The sequence below is a fragment of the Protopterus annectens genome, chromosome 16.part0, assembly GCF_019279795.1.
Source record: "Protopterus annectens isolate FY-2018-M chromosome 16.part0, PAN1.0, whole genome shotgun sequence".
Taxonomy (NCBI): Eukaryota; Metazoa; Chordata; order Ceratodontiformes; family Protopteridae; genus Protopterus; species Protopterus annectens.
The window spans coordinates 245,276,091-245,296,667 of NC_056750.1; the positions used below are offsets into that span (position 1 = coordinate 245,276,091).

The 20,577-nt window shown below is 44.3% G+C and overlaps 1 protein-coding gene across 2 annotated transcripts in view; it reads right to left on the minus strand.

Moving 5' to 3' along the window:
- RNF31 (ring finger protein 31) overlaps nt 1-20,577 on the minus strand; it is a 1,258,066-nt gene that overhangs the window by 540,660 nt on the left and 696,829 nt on the right. For both annotated transcript variants that reach the window (XM_044058825.1, XM_044058826.1), the window contains exon 14: nt 4,690-4,788. In XM_044058825.1, coding sequence (XP_043914760.1) covers nt 4,690-4,788 — 99 coding nt within the window. The remainder of the gene's footprint in view (nt 1-4,689; nt 4,789-20,577) is intronic.

Genomic DNA, 20,577 nt, shown 5'->3' on the forward strand with positions numbered 1-20,577 from the left:
GCAGTAGTTAGAATAATGTAGCATGAAAACTGCCCTTTTAATTTAGGGACAGCCAGTACCTCCCATCCCTCCAAAACTCAACACATGCTCACTGCTGTCCATACAAGAAAATGTCCACCCCCAAAACTTAAGGATATGTAATCTCTGTCTCTCTCACTGTCTCACACATGCACACAGACTACTTATGATGCCAGGAGAAACTGTACCCTCACAAACTGCTTCGCATTCTGTGCCTCCCCCCAGATATATATATATGCACACACACACACACACACACACACACACACACACACACACACACACACACACACACACACACACACACACACACACACACACTGCTATTGATGCAGTCACACGTTGCATCTACTCCCCCACATACTCTTAAGACATATTACACTGCTACCCTCCCTATGCATACTTCTGATGTGAAGTCAATAAATTTTAAGTCCTTTTACTTCTGAAAAGTAATTATTTACAAGCATCCATCACTATTTTGCAGCCTGTTTTAAACCTCAAACAAGTGTCAGAAATCCAGTTTGTGAAATAAGCCTAAAGAGTACAGGCAAACTCTAGTCATAACATCTTAATTTTGCTTAATCTTAACATACCACAAACAGCTCTTCTGAATTGAAAAACATACACAGATATTTTTATAATTAAAAAGTAAACTTGGGAAAGTACCATTGCATAAAATCTTACTATAACAGTAGATATCCTTCTTTTCAATGTTGCATTATTCTTCACCGTAGGGATCTCCTGCCAAGGATAGCCCAGTGTTCAGCCATGATACCAAAGCCTTTAGATCTTGTATGTGCCCGTACATCACATATATCTTTTCCATACAAGATGTAGGGCATAAAGGTTACATACGAATTTAGTTATTCAGAACTGAATTACCCCAGAAGACAACAATCTCCATAGGACAAAGGAGGCCATGCACATCCAGAAGGAGAAATTGCAGATGGAAAAGGGGGCGGGAACATCAGCTAGAAGGCTAACTAAATCAAAGCCCAAAAGAAACAAGGGGGATGGAGGGAGGGACTGAATAATGCAAAAGTGAAGAGAAGGACATCTACTGTTAAGGTAAGATTTTACACAACTGTACAATGTCTTTCTGTACCACTGTTGTACTATTCTTTACATTACGAACAGTAAAAAAGGCTCAGGAAAAGAGGGGGAGGTGGAAGGCTGGGAAGAGCCCTTAACAAACCCATACAGGCTGGCCCTAGCAAAACCTGCTCTGGCCCTAGAAATCATATATAATTTACAATGCTTAGTAGAGGTATGCACTGAGGACCAAGTAGTAGCTTCGAGGATGGAAGTGGCATCCATACCCTTAAAGAAAGTATGAGAAGAGGCAACAGCCATTGTGGAATAAGCTCTAACTGAAGTAGACAGATACTTGCCATGAAAAGAATAACAAAAGGAAATGGGCCTTAGATATCCAGGAGGAGATGGTTTGTTTAGAAACTGTCAAACCTAATGTCCTGTGATGAAAAGAAACAAAACGCTGGTCAGACCTACGAATGACCTTAGTTTTATCCAAATAATAACTGAACTGTCTGTGCAAATCCAATTATATGCAGGGCCCTCTCACTAGCAGACTAGGGAGAGGGATAAAAGTAAGGAAGTTGTACTGCTTGATTCAAGGACAACTCATTAACAACCTTGAGGATAAAAGAAGGATTAGTATGAAGGAGCAACCCATCCCTATGAAAAAACAAAAAAGGAGGAATGGCCATAAGGGTCCAAAGCTTAGAACTCTCACAGCAGAAGTGAGAGCCAGCAAAAAAACAGTCTTCCATGTACAATATTGCAGAGAAGCTAAAACTGTTGGCTCAAAAGGAGCCTGGGTCAATTTTTACAAAACAAAATTAAGGTCCCAAGGAGATGGAATAGGCATTTTTTTTTGGGGGGGGGGGCGCTAAGATGCAGGACACCTTTAAGGAACTGTTTGACTTCAAAACAGGAAATCAAAGAAGAAGTCAAGGCCAGGCAGGCACAAATAACTGACAAATGGGCCTTTACAGAAGAACAGGACAAGCTAGAATAAAGCAACTCACACACATAGGAAAGAACCAGAGGGACCCACACTGAAAAATGGTCCTGGCTATGACCATGGCAATAGACAGAAAATATTTTCCATTTGGACATATAGGATTTTCTGGTTGTAGGTTTTCTCACCTCCTGTAAAACCCCGAGCACATCCTAAAAGGGATCAAAACTCTATCATCCACAGTGTCAGTCGAAGAGTAGACAACTGATACTGGGTGAGTGACCCTTTGTCCTGTGTGAGGAGGTCCAACTGGTGAGGTAACTTGTGGTGACTGCCCCTAGCCAGATGCATTAAGGGGAGAACCAGTGTTGTCTTGACCAAAAGGGAGTCACTAGCAAGGTTTCTGGGGAATCCAGCTGAATCTTCTGCAGGACCCTTGAAGTAGAGGAAGGGGAGGGAAGGCAGAGTGAAACATCCCCTTCCAAGGAGAAGAAAAGGCATCCATCTTCCACCGCAGATTGCATGGCACTCTGGAATAGAAGACAGGGAGAGATGTCTGTTCAGAAGAGAAGGAAAAAGTCTATCTGTGGGGTATTCCGCAGGTAGCTCTATGCCCAGAAACACATCTCTGTGTAGCATCCATTCGTGAGCCTGTGTTTTGGACCTGCTCAAGGATTCTGCAACTAGACTGTGCTATGAAGGAATGTATACTGCCTGAAATGTTAGCCGACAACTGATAGCCAGATCCCAGGCCACCACATCATTGTGGTGTTGTCTGTGTAAACCTTCATGGGAGCTGGAAAGAACATGGGGTGAAAAGCCTGAAGGGCTAGAATTAGGGCTCTTATTTCTTAGATGTTGATATGGTCTGACTTTTGATGAAGGGACAAGAGACTTTGAACTTTCAGGTGACCACAGGAAGCCCCACCCCACATCTGAGGCATCAGTGAACAGTTCTCATGAGAAAGAACCCATGGCTGAAAGGGCAGGCCTTGGTTGAGGGCAATTTGAAAAATCTACCACTCAAACTCCCACTTGAGACATGGAAGGAGAAGCAGTCTGAAATCCAGAGGGTGGCAATGCTGAAGCCAAAATGACTTAAGGTACCACTGAAGCTTCTGCATGTGCAGTCTGGCAAGAAAGAGCAATGGAATAGAAGGGACCATGAATCCTAGAGCGTGAAGAAACTCTGTTGATGGAATCCCAGGCAGAGGAAAAAGAGACTGAAAGAGAGCTGTCAAAGACAAAACCTTTGCATGTGGAAGAGAGGTCAACATCGGCACTGTCTGAATCCTGCAGACCAGACACACATGATCCTAAAAGGGAGTCAGGACAGACATTTGGAAGTTGATTGTGAACTCTAGACTTTGAAGGAAAGATATGGTGAACTCCAAAGCCTGTATCCTTGGGAGAAGGTATATGAATCAACAGGCCGTCTAAACAAGGAAAATCCAACTGCCTTGGAGCCTGCAAAGGGCAATCACAGGAGACAGGCATTTTGTGAATATCCTTGGGGCAGGAGAGAGGATAAAGGGCAATGAAGAGAACTGAAAATGAGAGGATGAAACAGAGAAAAGTAAAAACTTCCTGAAAAGAGGGTGAATAGGAATATGAAGTAAGCATCCTTCACATCCAAGGACACCAGAAAAGCCTGGGGCATTAACAGAGGAAGCAGGGTTTGAAGAGAAAGAATCTGAAAAGAAGGATCCTTGAGAAAGTTGATGAGCAAGGAGAGATCCAGTATAGGTCTCCAAGCGCCCTCCTTTTGAAGAGCCAGGAACATTCTGGCATAAAATCCCTTTCCCACTTGGGAAGGAGGGACAGGCTGAGTAGTTCTGGGACCCAAGAACCTCTGAGAAATGAGGAAGCTGCTCAAGAGAGGGTTGAGGAATCCTCAAAAAGGGAGAAAGAGAGAGACTTCCACACCATGAAGTAACTCTGAAGGACGATGGACAGAACTCAAGAATCTGAAGTGATAAGTTGCTAGACTGGAAGACACAGGGACAGCTGAAGAGACAAGGGAATTGGCCAAGGATAAGTGGGGGCAAAATTTCAAAGAAAAGCAGGAGTAGCCCGCCTACCACCCTTCCTGCCTTTAGTGGCCTGATGAAACGGCCTGCAAACAAAAGTAAACATAGTAGGATAGTTCCTCTGGAACTCAGAGAAAATGGACACAAAAATATGTTTAAGGTCCTTCTGGATATTAGATACCTGAGAAGAATCCTACAAAGTATTCCATCATTCTGGCTACTGTTCCTCCAAAAGACAACTCTTCAAAAGGAGACCCACAGCTAATGGACTCCTCTTCATCTGATCAGCAGTGTCCCCCGGCTGTGATAGATTAAATCCGGGGGACTGGATCACTATAGAATGAAACAAGACAATAGGAATGGGAAGGATGAAGAAATAGTGTATAAAATATGAGGCAGTGGGAAAGGGCAAATGGAAGTAAACCACGCAAAATTAACACAAAGAAATGCTAAAGACAGTGCAGGAACAAAAATAAGCATCTTTAATTCATATGATCTACAAGTTTTATAAAATGTGTTCAAGGCAGACACTCTGAGGTTCATTTTCCAGTAAATTCATTAAATCAATAAATTAACACCAGAATTAAATTAGACCCAAATAAAGACAACAGTATCCCTTTCAAGAGGGACATGGGGCAGAACAAGTACAATCTCACTTACATGAGTACACCACTTAAACTTTGGGTCCTTCATAAGTGTCCAGTCTGTTAGCTTCTTGTTAAAAAGTTGATAAGCATCTTCATCCAGACAATCACGAAGCTTTAAAGAAACCAAAGTGAAAAGGGAAACAAAACATAAGTTACTCTTTCAGTTATAAAAATGCAGCAACGTCAAAAGAATATCTGGGCAGTGACAGATTCTGTTAAACACATAAAATAAATGCAAAATGGCACCTTCAAAATCTCTAAAAATGGCCTTGCATTTTCAAAAGTTATGAATGCACAACAATTACTGAAAATTATAAATGAAATTTGTACTTTACCAGAACACAGCTCTGTTATTTACTGCAGTATGGTGGCTGGTGACTTCATTATAAAACTTCCTCTGGGGAAGGCAGATGACTGATTCAATTACCTGATAACTGGGCAGGTAAGCTAGCCCAGCATGTTATGCTTAACTTGATGAAACACTCTTAAAACACTATATTAATAAGTACAAAATGGATGTGAATGTTTACATAAAACGTTGATCAGGTGAAAAGTACAGTTTTGTACCTACCATAAATGTAGATGTTCGAGTGTATACCCTGCTACAGTCATCACACTTGGGTTATCCTGTCGTCAGGCGGTCCCGCAGTCGGCCTGAATTCCAAAGTCTTAGTCCGGTGTCCGTTGCTGTCGCTTCTTCCCTGACATCAGTGTGCCAGGGGTATATAAGAGGCATCCAACGCCATTTTCTTCAGTTTTTCTTGCCCCAGATATCAGGTACCCCCCTAAAAGGTGGTTAGTAGATAGTCCCAATAATAAATGATTAGCACAAACAAAACATCCCTGCAGCTATAAGCAAATACACTACAAAGGTTGTATCAGATTTTAAGGTATTGAAAGGTCAGAGGGGAAGGAGGGAGGGTAACCTGGACTGCAGCAGGGTATACACCCGAACATCTACATTTATGGTAGGTACAAAACTGTACTATGTTCATCGTGTTACCCTGCTGCAGTCATCACACTTGGGTTGAATCCCAAAGCTAAGGATGGGAGGTGGAGTCAACAGGGATAGAGGAGGCTAGGAGGCCCTGCAAAACTGCAGTGGCGAAGCCAGCTCTAGTCTTAGAGTAAAGTGGTAAGTGATAGTGTTTGGTGAAGGTGTGTACTGAACTTCCAGAATATCCTTGGTTGGCACCCCCCTGGGGAAGGCTGTAGATGTAGCTGCTGCCCTGGTGGAGTGGGGCCTTATGCTAGCAGGAACTGGTTTTCCATGATGGGTGTAGCAAAAATGTATGCAATGTCCTGTCCATTTGGAAATGGTCTGTTTTGAGATAGCCTTTCCTTGTGATGCTGTAGCATAGGATACAAATAGATGGTCAGATTTTCTGAAAATCTTAGTTTTATCCAAGTAGTAACGTAGTTGCCTGTGAATGTTCAAGGAGTGCAGGAGTCTTTCTCCTTTGTTCTGTGGATTTGGGAAGAAGGTGGGTAAATGGATGGTTTGATTTAGAGCCGCACTGGATACCATCTTTGGCATACAGGAGGGGATGGTTCATAGAGAAACTCTGTCTTGATGAAAAATGAGGAAAGGCTCTACTGCCATTCGTGCCTGAAGCTCCGAGACTCTTCTGGCTGAAGTAATTGCTAGCAGCAGGGCAGTCTTCCATGATATAACCTTTAAATCAGCTGAGAAAGCTGGCAGCGTAAGTTTTTCCAGAACAAAGTTGAGGTCCCAAGTTGGTGTTGGTGCTCTCCTGGGAGGCCTAATGTTTTTGGCTCCCTCTGAGGTATTGCCTTAGAAGTGGATGTGAAAATAAGGGAGGATCTGTGTTGTAGTGAGCTGAAATAGCTGAGGCGTGGATTTTAATAGATGAAAAGGAAAGTCCTTTGTGTAACAGCTCAGTTAAATATTGTAGAATCTGAGGTACGCCCGGTTCAGGGTATTTGGGCCTTTAGCTTGGTTCCAGGCGCAAAATCTTTTCCATTTGTCTGAGTAGGCTTTCCTGGTGCTGGGCCTCCTGGCCTCCAGAATGACATCCATAACAGCTTGTGAAAGATGAGCTGGCTGGTTGCTTAGGTGATTTGCCATGCAGCCAAATTTAAGGTTTTGAGCTGGCTGTGTAGAATCTGACTGTCTTGCTGTGTGAGCAGATGGGGAATTTGTGGTAAAATCCATGGTGGGCCGTGGGCCATGTTCCTTAGTAGTGGGTACCAGTGTTGGCATGGCCAGTCCAGAGCAATGAGTATCATTCGTGGTCTCTCCAGCCTCACTTTCAGCAGCACCTTTGTGAGAAGGGGTAATGGAGGAAAGGCATATACTGTCAGCATTTTCCAACTGAATGAGAGTGCGCCCACTTTTCAAGCTTGATGGTGAAATGTCCTTGTGCAAAATTTTGATAGCTGATAGTTTTGGGGGTTGGCAAACAGGTCTATGTCTGGGCGCCCCCATTTTTGAGTTATCATTGCAAATACTTGTGGATGCAGTTTCCACTCGTGGGGATCCATGATGTTCCTGCTTAGGTCATCTGCCAATGTGTTCTTTTTTCCTGGCAGGAATTGAGCTTGTAATTGAACTTGGTAAGCCAGTGCTGTGGTTCCACAAGGTCATTGCTTGCCTGCATAGAGGGTAGGAGTGTGTACCCCCTTGCTTGTTTATGTACCACATTACTGTGGTGTTGTCTGTCCTTATTATCAGCTATCCTGGATGTAAAAGGTCCTTGAAGGCTGTCAGAGCATTCTGTACAGCTAGCATTTCTTTTTGATTGATGTGCAGATTTCTTTGATCTGCAGTCCAATGCCTTGAACGCACCATCCTGCCATGTGTGCCCCCAAGGCATAGTCCGATGCATCTGTTGTCATAGATTGCCTGGCTGGGGGTAAGGTGAAAGGCTGACCCTTGTTGAGGTGACATGCCTGTGACCACCATAGAAACTCCTATTGAAGGCAGGGAATGAGAGGTATCACTGTTTCCAAGCTGTGGCTGTGTTGAGTCCATACGCTTTTCAGGTACCATTGTAATCTCCTCATATGCAGTTTTGCAAATGGTATAAGTAGTATGCAAGATGCCATGAAGCCCAAGGCCTGCAGAATTTTTCTTGCAGGGAGTTGGGTCTTTGTTGCCATTATTTTGAAGTATCGAGTTAGCTGTAGTTGTTTGTCTGACATCAGATAAGCCATCTGGGCCATTGTATTCAAGCTGGCACCCAGGAATGTCATATTTTTTGAGGGCACTAGTTTTGATTTCTTTTCATTTACTGTGTACCCTAGGCAACTTAGAAGGTGTTTTACAAAAGCCAGATGTTGTAAGAGAATGTCCTTGCTTTCTGCTTGGATGAGGCAGTCGTCCAGGTATGGGTATATTTGAATTCCTCTTTGTCTGCAGTATGCAATTACTGGTGCCAGGCATTTTGTGAAGACCCTGGGCACAGTAGATAAGCCAAAGGGCAGTGCAGAGAATTGGTAATGGGTTGAACCTGCAATGAAATGGAGGTATCTTCTGCAATTTTGTCTGAGAGGGACATGCAGGTATGCCTCCTTGAGGTCCAACATTACTAGCCAAGCTTTCTTGCCCAACATGGGAAGAAGCTGCTGTAGTGTTAGCATCTTGAATTTGGGTACTTGCAAGAAGGTGTTTAGAATTGAAAGGTCCAGAATGGGTCTCCAAGCATTGTCCTTTCTGGGGACTAGAAAGAGCCTTGAGTGAAATCCTTGGTCTTGCTCCTTTGTAGGTACCAGTTGAATGGCCCTCATATGTCCATGAGAGCTGTAATTTGTTTTTGTGCCTCTGCCCATTGATTTTGTGGCAGGTTTGGCATTCCTTTTATCCTTGGGCATGGTGTGGAAATGGAATCTGTATCCTTGTGAGATAATGTCTACGACCCATTTGTCCTTTGTGATGATGTGCCAGTTGTCTGCAAAACGTGCTAATTTTCCTCCCAAGGGAGCTGCCAAGAGAACTTTGCTTGGCAGTTTGAGGTTTAAGTCATTGTATTTGTCTTCTAGTAGTTTGGGACCTGTCTTCTCCTCCCTTCTGTGTTGCAGTGCCCCATTGGTGAGGTTTGTAAGGTATTTGTGCTTGACCTCTGCCCCTTGGGCATCTGTATTTACCCCTCTGTGGTCTGTCAGAAGCTGGAAAGGACCAATTTTTTGTTGGCCAATTTCTGCTGAAGCATGGGGGTTGTACCTGTAAGAAATCTTTGACCGTCTGCATAGATTTTGCCTTATCCTCCATTTTCTTTAAAACCTCTTCTGTTTTAATCCCAAATAAGTCATCCTGCTTTAAGGGTGCATCTAGTAACTTTGCTTTAACAAGATCAGGCAGAGTTTGTTTCTTTAACCAAGCATGCCTACCTATAACAGACCCAGTGACAGCTGCTCTACAGGAAGCTTCCAAGGAATCAAATCCACATTGTAAAGTATGTTTGCCCACCTGTTCAGCTGCATGCAACAGATCCTGCATTTCCTTGAATTCAGACTGTTGAGGGTGCGTGCTCATCTTTTGTTTTATTTGAGACATTAGGAATTGCTGGTATTTCAGCATGTGAAATTGAAAATTTAGTGCTCTCATAGCTAGAGTAGCTGAGGTGTAAACCTTCTTCCCCCACCTATCTAGTGCTCTGGAGTCCCTTTCAGAAGGTACAGGATTTTTAGCCATAGAAGCCTTAGCCCCTTTGGGACCCTGGGAGATTGTCTCTGGGTCAGCAACAGGGCTTTTGTAAAGGAATTTGTGTGAGTCAGGCACTCTATAATATCTGTCTGGTTTGGCTGGAGCAGGAGGAAGAGAATCTGGATTTAAACTAGATTCTAAGTAAACATCATCCACAATGTCTAAAACTGGAGGGATAGCAAGTGGTCTGTGCTGGGGAAGTAAAAGAAACTCTCAGAGCCTTTTCTTTGAGTCGGAGTAGTCCTGACTTTCCCAGTGGAAATGTTCCCTCATGGTATGCAAGGTTTCCCCAAAGGAATAGTCTTCAGGGGGAGAAGCTGAGGGAATGGAATATTCAGCATCAGAATCTTCATAAGGAGGAAAGGAGTAATCCTGCTCCCTCAGAGGAGTCTGAGGAAATAGAAACATGGTCAGAGGAGGCATAATCCTCCTCATGTCTAGGCCTTTTGTCTGGGGGAGGGGGGTTGGGAACCCCTGATCAGAGTAATCAAATCTTCAGCCATCTTAAGCATATGTTTCTTAGGCATGGGGCCTTGAACTGGAGACTGAAGTACAGTCTTTTTAGGTTTTAGTGGAGTCTTTAGCTTAGCATAAGATTTAATGGTGAGAGTAGTCGGCCTGAAGACCCCTTCTGAAACCGAAGGTGTTTTCATGGCTTCTCCTTCAGCAATGTTGTCGATAGGGCCTGAAGAGTAGGCCTGCGTCGGCCTAGTACTCTCAGTTTGAGAATCCGAAGCGGTCTGGGGTTCCAATTCTGCGGTCGTCAGGGGCTGCGTAGGCGCCTCACTGAAAAGCGGAGAACCGGCGACCGGACCAGCCGAGGCCTCGGAGTCTGGCTTGGATCTAGGCAGCCTGTCCTTATCTTTGCGGTTTTTATGCACGCCATTAGTCGGCTGCTCCGACGGTATAGTGTAATTAAATTTTCTACGGAAGTAGTGTCGTGCGAAATCAAAGCGTCGCTTTATAGTTCGCTTATTGAACCTAGCACAAAACCAACAACCAGTGACGTCGTGATCTGGGCCTAGACAAGGTATACAATAAGAATGAAAGTCCTTATGAGGTATTTGCTTCCCACAAGAAATACAATTATTAACTTTTTCTGACATCGGACTGAGGCAAGAAAAGGTTCCCCAATGGGGTACTTAGCTTTTGAAGACTTCGGACTGAAATTCCATTCGAAAATCTCAAGTGTCGGCCGACAGGCACTTGCGAACTGCTTCTGCTTCAGGCACCACGTGGCAAGAAAGACTGAAGAAAATGGCGTCGGATGCCTATTATATACCCCGGGCGCACTGATGTCAGGGAAGAAGCAACAGCAACCGACGCCGGACCAAGACTTTGGAATTCAGGCCGACTGCAGGGCCGCCTGACAACAGGATAACCCAAGTGTGATGACTGCAGCAGGGTAAAACGATGAACATCAATACGTGTACAGACTGCTGGGAGTTCACTCAGCACGGGCTGCCACTTTAGGGGGCAGACGATAAAACAGAAAACATTCCTAAAGAATGTATGAGGAAAAGGGCTTTTATTTGCAACTACCACAAATGACTAAAGACTTTTTGGTAAAGGACATGATAACAAACAAACTAGACCATACTACTACTACTACCTGAACTATTTATTTGCATTACTGATACACCAGTGCAGAACAAACTACCTTATCATTGTATGCAACAATCATTCCCCAATGTAGCACACATCATCGTCCCTTTCTATACAACACAGTTCTAGAACAATACTAGAGTCCTCACTGCCCAAGTGTAGCATGAACTATTATTATCTTCTGAGTAATATGGCTCCATTGTAAAACAAAGTACCTCTCATTCTGTGCAACCCTCTCCCACTGCCATACACATCACCTGCTCACAGTATGCAAGCAAGCATGCCCCACTGCAACACGTCATCTATTCACTGTAGGTAACATTACTTTCACTGCAACACACATACAGTACTATTTTGAGGCCTGCCCCTTGTGCAGAAGCAAGATGCCTACACAAGCTGCAGATGTTTCAGCTTCAGGGATGGACCTGATGCACCCAAAGGGTCAGTTGGTGGACAGCCACTGTATTGCAGTATATGAGACAGCATTACCTTTGCTGGAAAACAAGGAACTAGCAATTAGCACAGCAGATTAAAGCTAGGAGATGATAAACAGATGATTTCTGTAGTCCAAACTTTGGTTCCCTCAGATTGAATTACCTGCTGTGTGTTTCTTAGCAAGTCACTTAATAGTGCTCCCAGGTTGAATCTAACATAGGTAAAGGTGGGTCAGTGCTCTTTAACAAATACAAACAAACATATTGTTCCCAGTGGAGTATGAAAAAGTTCCATGTGGATCATTGTTCTTTAATGCTCACAAACAAACAAGTAAATAAATAAATAAATAAACCTAAAGGCTGCAAAATGTTACAGAAGGGGGAGCAACAGACAGCCAGCACGACTTGCAAATGGTCACCTAGTACATGCTAATGTCACTGCAAGATGCTCCTCCCTGCAAGGGATTTTGACTGACCAATGGCTTGTAGTGAACATCTGCCTTTCTCTGTGTTTGCTATTTGACCTAGAACTTTGTTATCTCCTTATAAGAAGTCAGGAAGTCTACTAATTGGCAAAGGGATATCAATGACACCACCTGAAATAAGCTATGAAGAAAGTCAAGGCAGACAGAATAAGGGGAACTAAGGGAATAAGCTGAAAATTAGCAGTGATCAGGTGGGGAAAGGGTGCATAGTGTATTATAAATGTACAAAGCAGCTCCCTGTTTTCTGCAACAATTCTTTCACTGCAGCACACAGTACCTACTCACTGCATGTAACACTGTCCTACTGCTCCTACATAAAGTATGAAACACATTGGCTAACTGCAATAACCAGTACCTAATAAATGTATGCAACCCTGTTGTACTGCAACATATGGCCCCTATTCATTGTACATAACACTATCCTACTGCAGTATATAGCATGTACTCAGCATATATATATATATATAAAACACTATCCCACTGTACTACATACCAACCATTCTTTGAATGCAACACTACCCCACTGTGCTATGTATCTACTCTGTCTAACACTACCCCACTGTACTACATACTATACACTCACTGTAATTAACGGTCCCCCACTGGACTACATACTACTCTATTACTATGTAACACTACCCCACTACACTACCTACAGTCTGCTCAATGTGATACTTTCCCACTGTGGAATGTACTATCTACTCACTGTATACAACAATATTAATTGAACTACATACCATTTACTTATTGTAACACTACCCAACTCCGCTACAAACTATTTACCTATTTTATGTAACACTGCCACACTACTGTGTCACAGTAAATACTATCTACTCACTGTACTTAACACTGCCACCTGCAGTCTACAGTACCTATTCATGCACAAAACACTATTACACTGCAACACAGACATTATACACTGTATGTAACACTGTCCCAAGCAACACATATTACTTTGGGATTCATTAACAGTACATCAAGCCTCACAAGACTCAGTGTGTCGTAAATGAAATGTACACAGTGAAAAATGTCACACCACAACAAAATGCCTACAGAAACATTGCACAAACGTAATGCACATTGTTTCCACCCACTATATCCCCAGTGCAGGGACTGTTCATCAACTTCACAAATGCTCTAAGAACTACATCAAAGGTTGCACAAAGTTGGGGAAAGGGAAAAATATTTAAAAAATCAACTTTTCCTTTATTTTCAATGATATGATCTTGATATGATCAATGGGCGTGACTCTTGATAACAGCCAACACAATGTAATGGCTACTGTGCATGTCCTAACTTAATACATGACACTCAGTGTTAAAATACATGACACTAAGTGTTAATAAAACAGGATGACTGTCAACAAAAAGTACAGTTGTGTACACTTACCATAAATGTAGATGTTCGAGTTTATTTATTGTTGTAGTTATTGCACTTGGGTTATCCTACCAGGGGTAGCCCTCAGTTGGCCCGAATACCAGAGGCTTAGTATTTCTGCATTGGCTGCTGTCACTTCAGAACTGACGTCAGGTTGTCAGTGGTATAAAAACAGGCAGCCGACGCCATTACATCAGTTTTTCTGCCCCAAATGTCAGGAGCCCCCAAATAGGGAGCTAAGCTATGGTGGAATAACACCACCAGTAAAAAATAAATACCAATAGCCCTGTAAGGAGTGAGGAAGAGAGAGAGAGGGAGACAAGGGGGCTGGAGGGTGGGAAACTAGGACTGCAACAGTGAATACACTCGAACATCTACATTTAAGGTAAGTGTACACAACTGTACTATGTTCTTCGTGTTCCACTGTTGCAGTCATCACACTTGGGTTGATTCCCAAAGCTGAAGAATGGGTGGAGGCAGTCAAGAAGAGTTGGGGCTGGCTAGTATGCCCTGCAGGACTGCTGTAGCAAAACCTCCCCTGGATTTGGAAAAGATAGGCAGGTGGTAATGCTTGGTGAAGGTATGAACAGAACTCCATGTTGCAGCTTCCAGAATGTCCCTGATGGGGACTCCTCTGAGAAAGGCTGTAGAGGTTGAAGTTGCTTTAGTGGAATGTGTTCTGACCCCCTGTGGGAGTGGTTTTCCATGGTGTTCGTAACAGAAATGGAGACAGTGTGCTATCCATTTGGAGATGGTTTCTTTTGATATGGCCTTGCCCTCTGCCCCTGGTGCAAAGCTAACTAGTAACTGGTCAGATTTACTAAAGGGCTTAGTCCTATCCAGGTAGAATCTGAGCTGTCTGTGCACATCTACAGAGTGCAGGAGCCTTTCCCCCTTATTTTGAGGTTTACAGAAAAAGGTGGACAAATTAATAGATTTGGTTGAGAGCCACACTGCACATCACTTTGGGCATGAAAGTTGAGTTAGTCCTGAGGGAGACTCTGTCAGCATGGAAAATGATGAAGGGTTCCACAGCCATGAGTGCTTGTAGCTCAGAGACACTTCTAGCTGAAGTGATGGCCAAAAGCAAGGCTGTTTTCCAAGAAAGAAATTTTAACTCTACTGAAGCTGCAGGCTCAAGGGGGGGGGGGAGCTTTTCCAACACAAAGTTAAGGTCCCAAGCAGGGGTAGGGACTCTTCTTGGTGGCCTTAAGTTGTTAGCCCCTCTCAGGAACTGCTTGATGAGCGGGTGTGAGAAGAGAGGTGGCTCAGTGCTGTAATGTGCAGAGATATGGATTTTAATGGAAGAGAAGGAAATGCCCCTGTGGAGTAGGTCTTCTAGGTAATCCAGGATGAGAGGTAAGGATGGCTGTGCTGGGTCAGCTCATTAGTCTGGATCCAGGAACAATATCTTTTCCACTTGTTAGCATAGCAATTTCTAGTACTGGGTCATCTGGCTTCATGTATAACATCCAGGAAATGCTTACTTAGGCTGGCCACTGGAGGAGAAGTCAAGGAATAAGCCAGGCTGACAGGTTCAGGGTGTGCAATTGTGGATACAAGAAATCCCTCTCCTGCTGAGTCACAAGAATTGGAATCTGAGGGAGGTGTCATGGAGGCAATGGAGACAGACTATGCAGTAGTGGGTACCAGTGCTGACGTGGCCAGTCTGGAGCAATCAGGATTGCCCTTGGTCTCTCTTCCCTTATTTTGAGTAGTACTCTGGTAAGAAGAGGAAGGGGGGGATGCATAGATTGAGAGGTTTTCCTAGTGGAAGGACAGGGCATCCACTTTCCAGGCCTTGCTGTGAGGTTCCCTGAGCGGGTGGTTGTAGGGGGAGGCAAATAGGTCCACCTTTGGGGTACCACATTTCTGTGTCACAAGGCTGAAGGTATTGTGGTTTAATTGCCACTCGTGTGGGTCTAGGAGATTTCTGCTTAAGCTGTCTGCCAGAGAGTTTTGGTTGTCTGGCAGGAATTGGGCTTGAAGGTGGATATGCTTGGCTGAGGTCATGTTCCAAAGGGTCATAACTTGCCTGCAGAGTGGGTTCCCTTCTGCTTGTTGATGTACCACATCACTGTGGTGTTGTTGGTTTTGATTAGAAGAGGCCCCGGAGAGAGCAGGGATCTGAAGCTGTTAGAGCGTGCTGAAGAGCTAGCATCTCTTTCTGGTTGATGTGCAGATGAATTTGATTTGGGCTCCAGTGCCTCTGAATGCACCTGCCGTCCAGATGTGCACCCCAGGCATAGTCTGATGCATCTGTGGTTAGGGTCTGGGTGGCATGGGATTGTGTAAAGGGAAGCCCCTTGTTGTGGATGTATGCTGCTGCCCACCAAAGGAACTCTTACCTTAGACAAGGTATCATAGGTATGATAGTTTCCAGGTCCTGAGAATGTTGGCACCAAAGACTTTTTAAGTACCATTGACGTTTCCTCATATGCAGCCTGGCATATGGAATTAGTAGAATGCAGGAGGCCATGAACCCTAGAGCGTGCAGGATTTGCCTTGCGGATAACTGGGTTCTGGTGGTCATTTGAGAGATGTAGCCTGTCAGATAGGCTTGTTTTTCTGGAGTAAGGAATGCTATCTTGGATGCTGTGTCCAAGCTTGCTCCCAGGAATACAATTTTTTGACTGGGGACAAGTTTGGATTTCTTTTCATTGATCATGTACCCCAGTGAGGTTAGAAGGTCCTTTATAAATGTCAGGTGCTGCAACAACTTTTCCTGACTGTCTGCCTGAATCGGGCAGTCATCCAAGTAGGGGTAAATTTGAATATTTCTTTGTCTGCAAAAGGCAATGGCTGGAGCCAGGCATTTTGTGAAAACTTTGGGAGCAGTGGATAAGCCAAAGGGAAGTGCAGAGAACTGATAAAGCATAGATCCTGCCCTGAAATGTAGATATTTCCTGCAGGAGTCCCTGACTGGCATATGCAGATAGGCCTCCTTTTAGGGCTAGGGAGGCTAACCAGGCATATTTGGACAGCATAGGGAGAAGCTGCTGTAGGGTGAGCATTTTGAATTTTGGTACCACCAGGAAGGTGTTCAGAATTGATATATCTAAGATTGGGCGCCAGGTGCCCTCTTTTCTGGGTACCAGGAAAAGTTTGGAATAAAAACCTTGGCCTATGTATTCTGTAGGAACAGGCTGAATTGCCCTTATGGAGAGCAGGGACTAAACTTGATTTTGTGTCTCTGCCCACTGGTTTGGCTGAAGATCTGCAAAACCCTTTTGGAGTTGGCAGCGTGTGGAAACAAAATTTGTACCCCCTAGGATACTATGTTGACGACCCAGCGATCGTTGGTGATGGAGGCCCAGTTTTTTGCATGGTGGGCAAGTTTCCTCCTAGGGGCATGAGCAACTGGGCAGAGGTGAGGGGAGGAGTTGAGAAGTCATTGTGAATTCTTTCCATAAAGGGGTGGCTTAGCACTCCCTGTTTTAGAAGTGGAGATACTCCATTGCTTAGATCAGCAGCATAAAGCACTTATTCACCATATACAACACTGTCTTAGGGCAGAACATTGTGCCTACTCTCTATATATAACACTACCTCACTGCAGCACACTGCACCTACTCACTTCACTAAACAAAAGCAACACAGAGTGAATAACAGCGAGAGTCTTAATAAATAAGATATATGAAAGAGTTCTCCTCAGTGGATTATGATTGGCTTTATCCTCTCTTGCTTTCCAGTCCAGTGTGTTTTTCACAGAAGTTACTACATCTGTCCTGGGGAGGTGTATGCAGTGACAACAAGCTACACACTAGGATAGTACACCCTGTCCATAAGCCCACCAATTCACCCCTCGCCCCAACTACCTACTCAGCAGACTTCTAACAAATCAGGAAACCCAGTGAAGATTTGACAGATGCTCTGCCAACATACAAGGACTTACTAAAGTAGCCAGTGGATGAAGAGTCAAGTTCAGAAGGACGGCAAAAGGGAATCATGAGCTACTGATCAAATTACAGAGTTAGAAAGAATCTGCTACATCAGATAGGGGAGACTTTCCTCAGCTAGTTTACAGTTGGGATGAATTCCAAGCATTATCAGTGGAAAGCCCTATTTATACATCATTGACCAGAAAACTTTGAGATACAGCTTCCCTTCATGACTGTGAGTCTGGTACTGCTTAATTTGTTTACCACAATTTTTTAAGATAATAACATACAAGAGACTGGAAAATGTAGTCACAACTGGTGGCCATTTCAAATGTCATGTTTCCCAGCTTACACAGCTGGTGAGTCAGTCTCCCTTTGCCCTTTTACATATCTATCAACACTGACCTGAACACTCTTGCATCTAGGATCAGGGCCATTGTTTCCTTCTTGCTGTTCTGTTTGTGTATCATGGCCTTGCCCTGTATCCCTTATACTTTTAACTCTGCAGAGTGTGTCCCCACCCATAATCTGAGATATACATGGGCAGGATTTGTGTCCCATTTAGGATACCCATGGACATGCCACAATTACTATCTACTTGTTGGGTACATCAGATGAAAGGGTCCATATGGGTTACCACAAGTTCTAGAAAGTACCATAGAACATTTCACATGTGCAGTCTGGCTAGATGACCACTACAACAGAGGATGACATATCACCCAATTCCATGAGGAAGGTTCTGGCCAGCAGGTATGATTTTTATGTCCATAAAAAAGGGCTTCAAGATATGGGCACTGTCCTTGGGCAGGTATAGCTGGCTCTTTCCTGTGTCTTACAAGGCCCAAGAGAAAATGTCTTAGACTTTGGAGCTGGAGTTGGGCAGATTCAGACAGACACCTAGGCTGGTTAGCCTGTACATGGTGTACTTCAAGGATGTCTGAATACTCCCTATCTAAGATGGCTGAACAAGAAAGTTATCCATATAATGTTATGTAAGATCCCCTTCATCTGTATGTGTACAAAACACTGACATCAGGAAAGTACAGTTGTGTACACTTACCATAAATGTAGATGTTCAAGTGTATTCACTGTTGCAATCATCACACTTGGGTTATCTGCCTACAGGTAGCCCTCAGTCGGCCCGAATACCACAGTCTTGGGATTTATGTGTCGGATGCTGTCACCTCTTCCATGACATCAGGTCGTCAGGGGTATAAAACATGCAGCAGATGCATCTACATCAGTTTTTCTTGCCCCAGATGTCAGGAGCCACCAAAATAGGAAGCAATTACATGGTGTGGAACACCACCAGTAAAAAGTAAATGCCATAGCCATAAGATATGGCCAAAAAGAGGAAAGGTAGAAAGTCTAGAAAAGTCAGGGGGCTGGAGGGAGGGTAACCAGGACTGCAACAGTGAATACACTCAAAGATCTACATTTATGGTAAGTGTACACAACTGTACTATGTTCTTCATGTTTCACTGTTGCAGTCATCACACTTGGGTTGATTTCCAAAGCTGAGTAAGGGTGGAAGCAGTCAAGACGTATTAGGGCTGGCTAGCAGGCCTTGTAAGACTGCTGTGGCAAATCCAGCTCTGGATTTGGAAAAGACAGGTAAGTGGTAATGCTTGATGAAGGTGTGTACAGAACTCCAGGTTGCAGCTTCCAGGATGTCCCTGGTAGGGACTCTCCTGAGAAATGCTGTAGAAGTTGAGTAGGCCCTAGTGGAATGAGTTCTGATCCCCTGTGGGGTAGGTTTACCATGGTGTTTGCAGCAGAAATGGATGCAGTGTGCTATCCATTTGGAAATGGTCTGCTTTGAAATGGCCTTGTCCTCTGCTCCTGTAGCAAAGCTGACTAGCAGCTGGTCAGATTTTCTGAAAGGCTTGGTCCTGTCAAGGTAGAACCTGAGCTGTCTGTGCAAGTTCAAGGAGTGCAGGAACCTTTCCCCTTTATTCTGAGGATTAGGGAAAAAGGTTGGTAAATGGATGGATTGGTTTAAAGCCACACTGGATACCACCTGGGCATAAATGATGGGTTAGTCCTGAAGGAGACCCTGCCAGCATGAAAAATAATGAAGGATTCCACAGCCATTAGTGCCTGTAGCTCAGACACTCTTCTTGCTGAAGAGGTGGCTAGAAGTAAGGCTGTTTTCCAAGAGAGAAACTTTAACTCTGCTGTAGCAGCAGGTTCGAAAGGGGGAAGCATGAGCTTCTCTAGTACAAAGTTAAGGTCCCAGGCAGGAGTGGGAGCTCTCCTTGTGGGTCTTAAATTGTTAGCTCCTCTCAGGAACTGTGATCAGAGGGTGAGAAAAGAGAGGTCGCTCAGTATTGTAATGAGCTGAGATGGCCGAGGCATGAATTTTAATTGATGAGAAGGATAGGCCTTTGTGGAGCAGCTTCTGATAGGTAATCTAGGATTTCAGGTAAGGAGGGCACGTCTGCATCCTTTCCTAGAGACTGGCTCCAAGAACAGTATCTTTTCCACTTTTCTGAATAGGATTTCCTAGTTCTAGGCCTTCTGGCCTCAAGGATGACGTCCAGCACCTGTTTGCTAAGGGTTGCTGGTGGTGTGTTCAGGGAATAAGCTCGGCTGCAAGGTTAAGTGTTCGCAGCTGAGAATGCAAAATCTGTCCCTCCTGCTAAGATAGCAGGGAGGGGGTCTGGTGTAGGTGCCAGGGTGGCACTGCTATAAGACTGCATAGGAGTAGGTACCAGTGCTGGCGTGGCCAGTCTGGTGCAATAAGGATTGTCCTTGGTCTGTCCTGCTTGATTTTGAGTAGTACTTTTGACAGGAGGGGCAGAGGAGGAAAGGCATAAATTGAGAAGTCTTCCCATGTAAAGGATAGGGCGTCCACTCGCCATGCTTGGCTGTGGGGATTTCTGGTGCAAAATTTGCTCAATTGATGGTTTTGGGGGAGGCAAAGAGGTCCACCTCCAGTGTCCCCCACCTGTTGATTAGAAGTTTGAATGAGTTGGGTTCCAGTTTCCACTCATGTGGGTCCAGTTGATTTCTGCTTAGGTCTGCCAGTGAATTTTGTTTGCCTGGCAGGAAATGAGCTTGCAGGTGCATTTGGTTGCTCAAGTCTGTGTTCCACAGGGCCATGGCTAGCCTGTAGAGTGGGTAGGAATGAATTCCGCCCTGCTTATTTATGTACCAGATAACTGTGGTGTTGTCTGTCTTTATCAAGAGTTGTCCTGGAAGGATAAGGTATTTGGAGGCTGTCAAAGCATTCTGTACAGCTAACATTTCTTTTGGATTGATATGCAGGTGAATTTTTCCTGGGCTCCATTTGCCTTGAATGCAATTGCCTGCCATGTGAGCCCCCCATGCATAGTTTGATGTATCTGTTGGCAGGGTTTGGGTAGTAAGGGGTTGAGTGAAAGGAAGTCCCTTGTTGTGGTTGCAAGTCTCTGCCCACCAAAGGAGCTCTGCCCTTACACAAGGAATGAT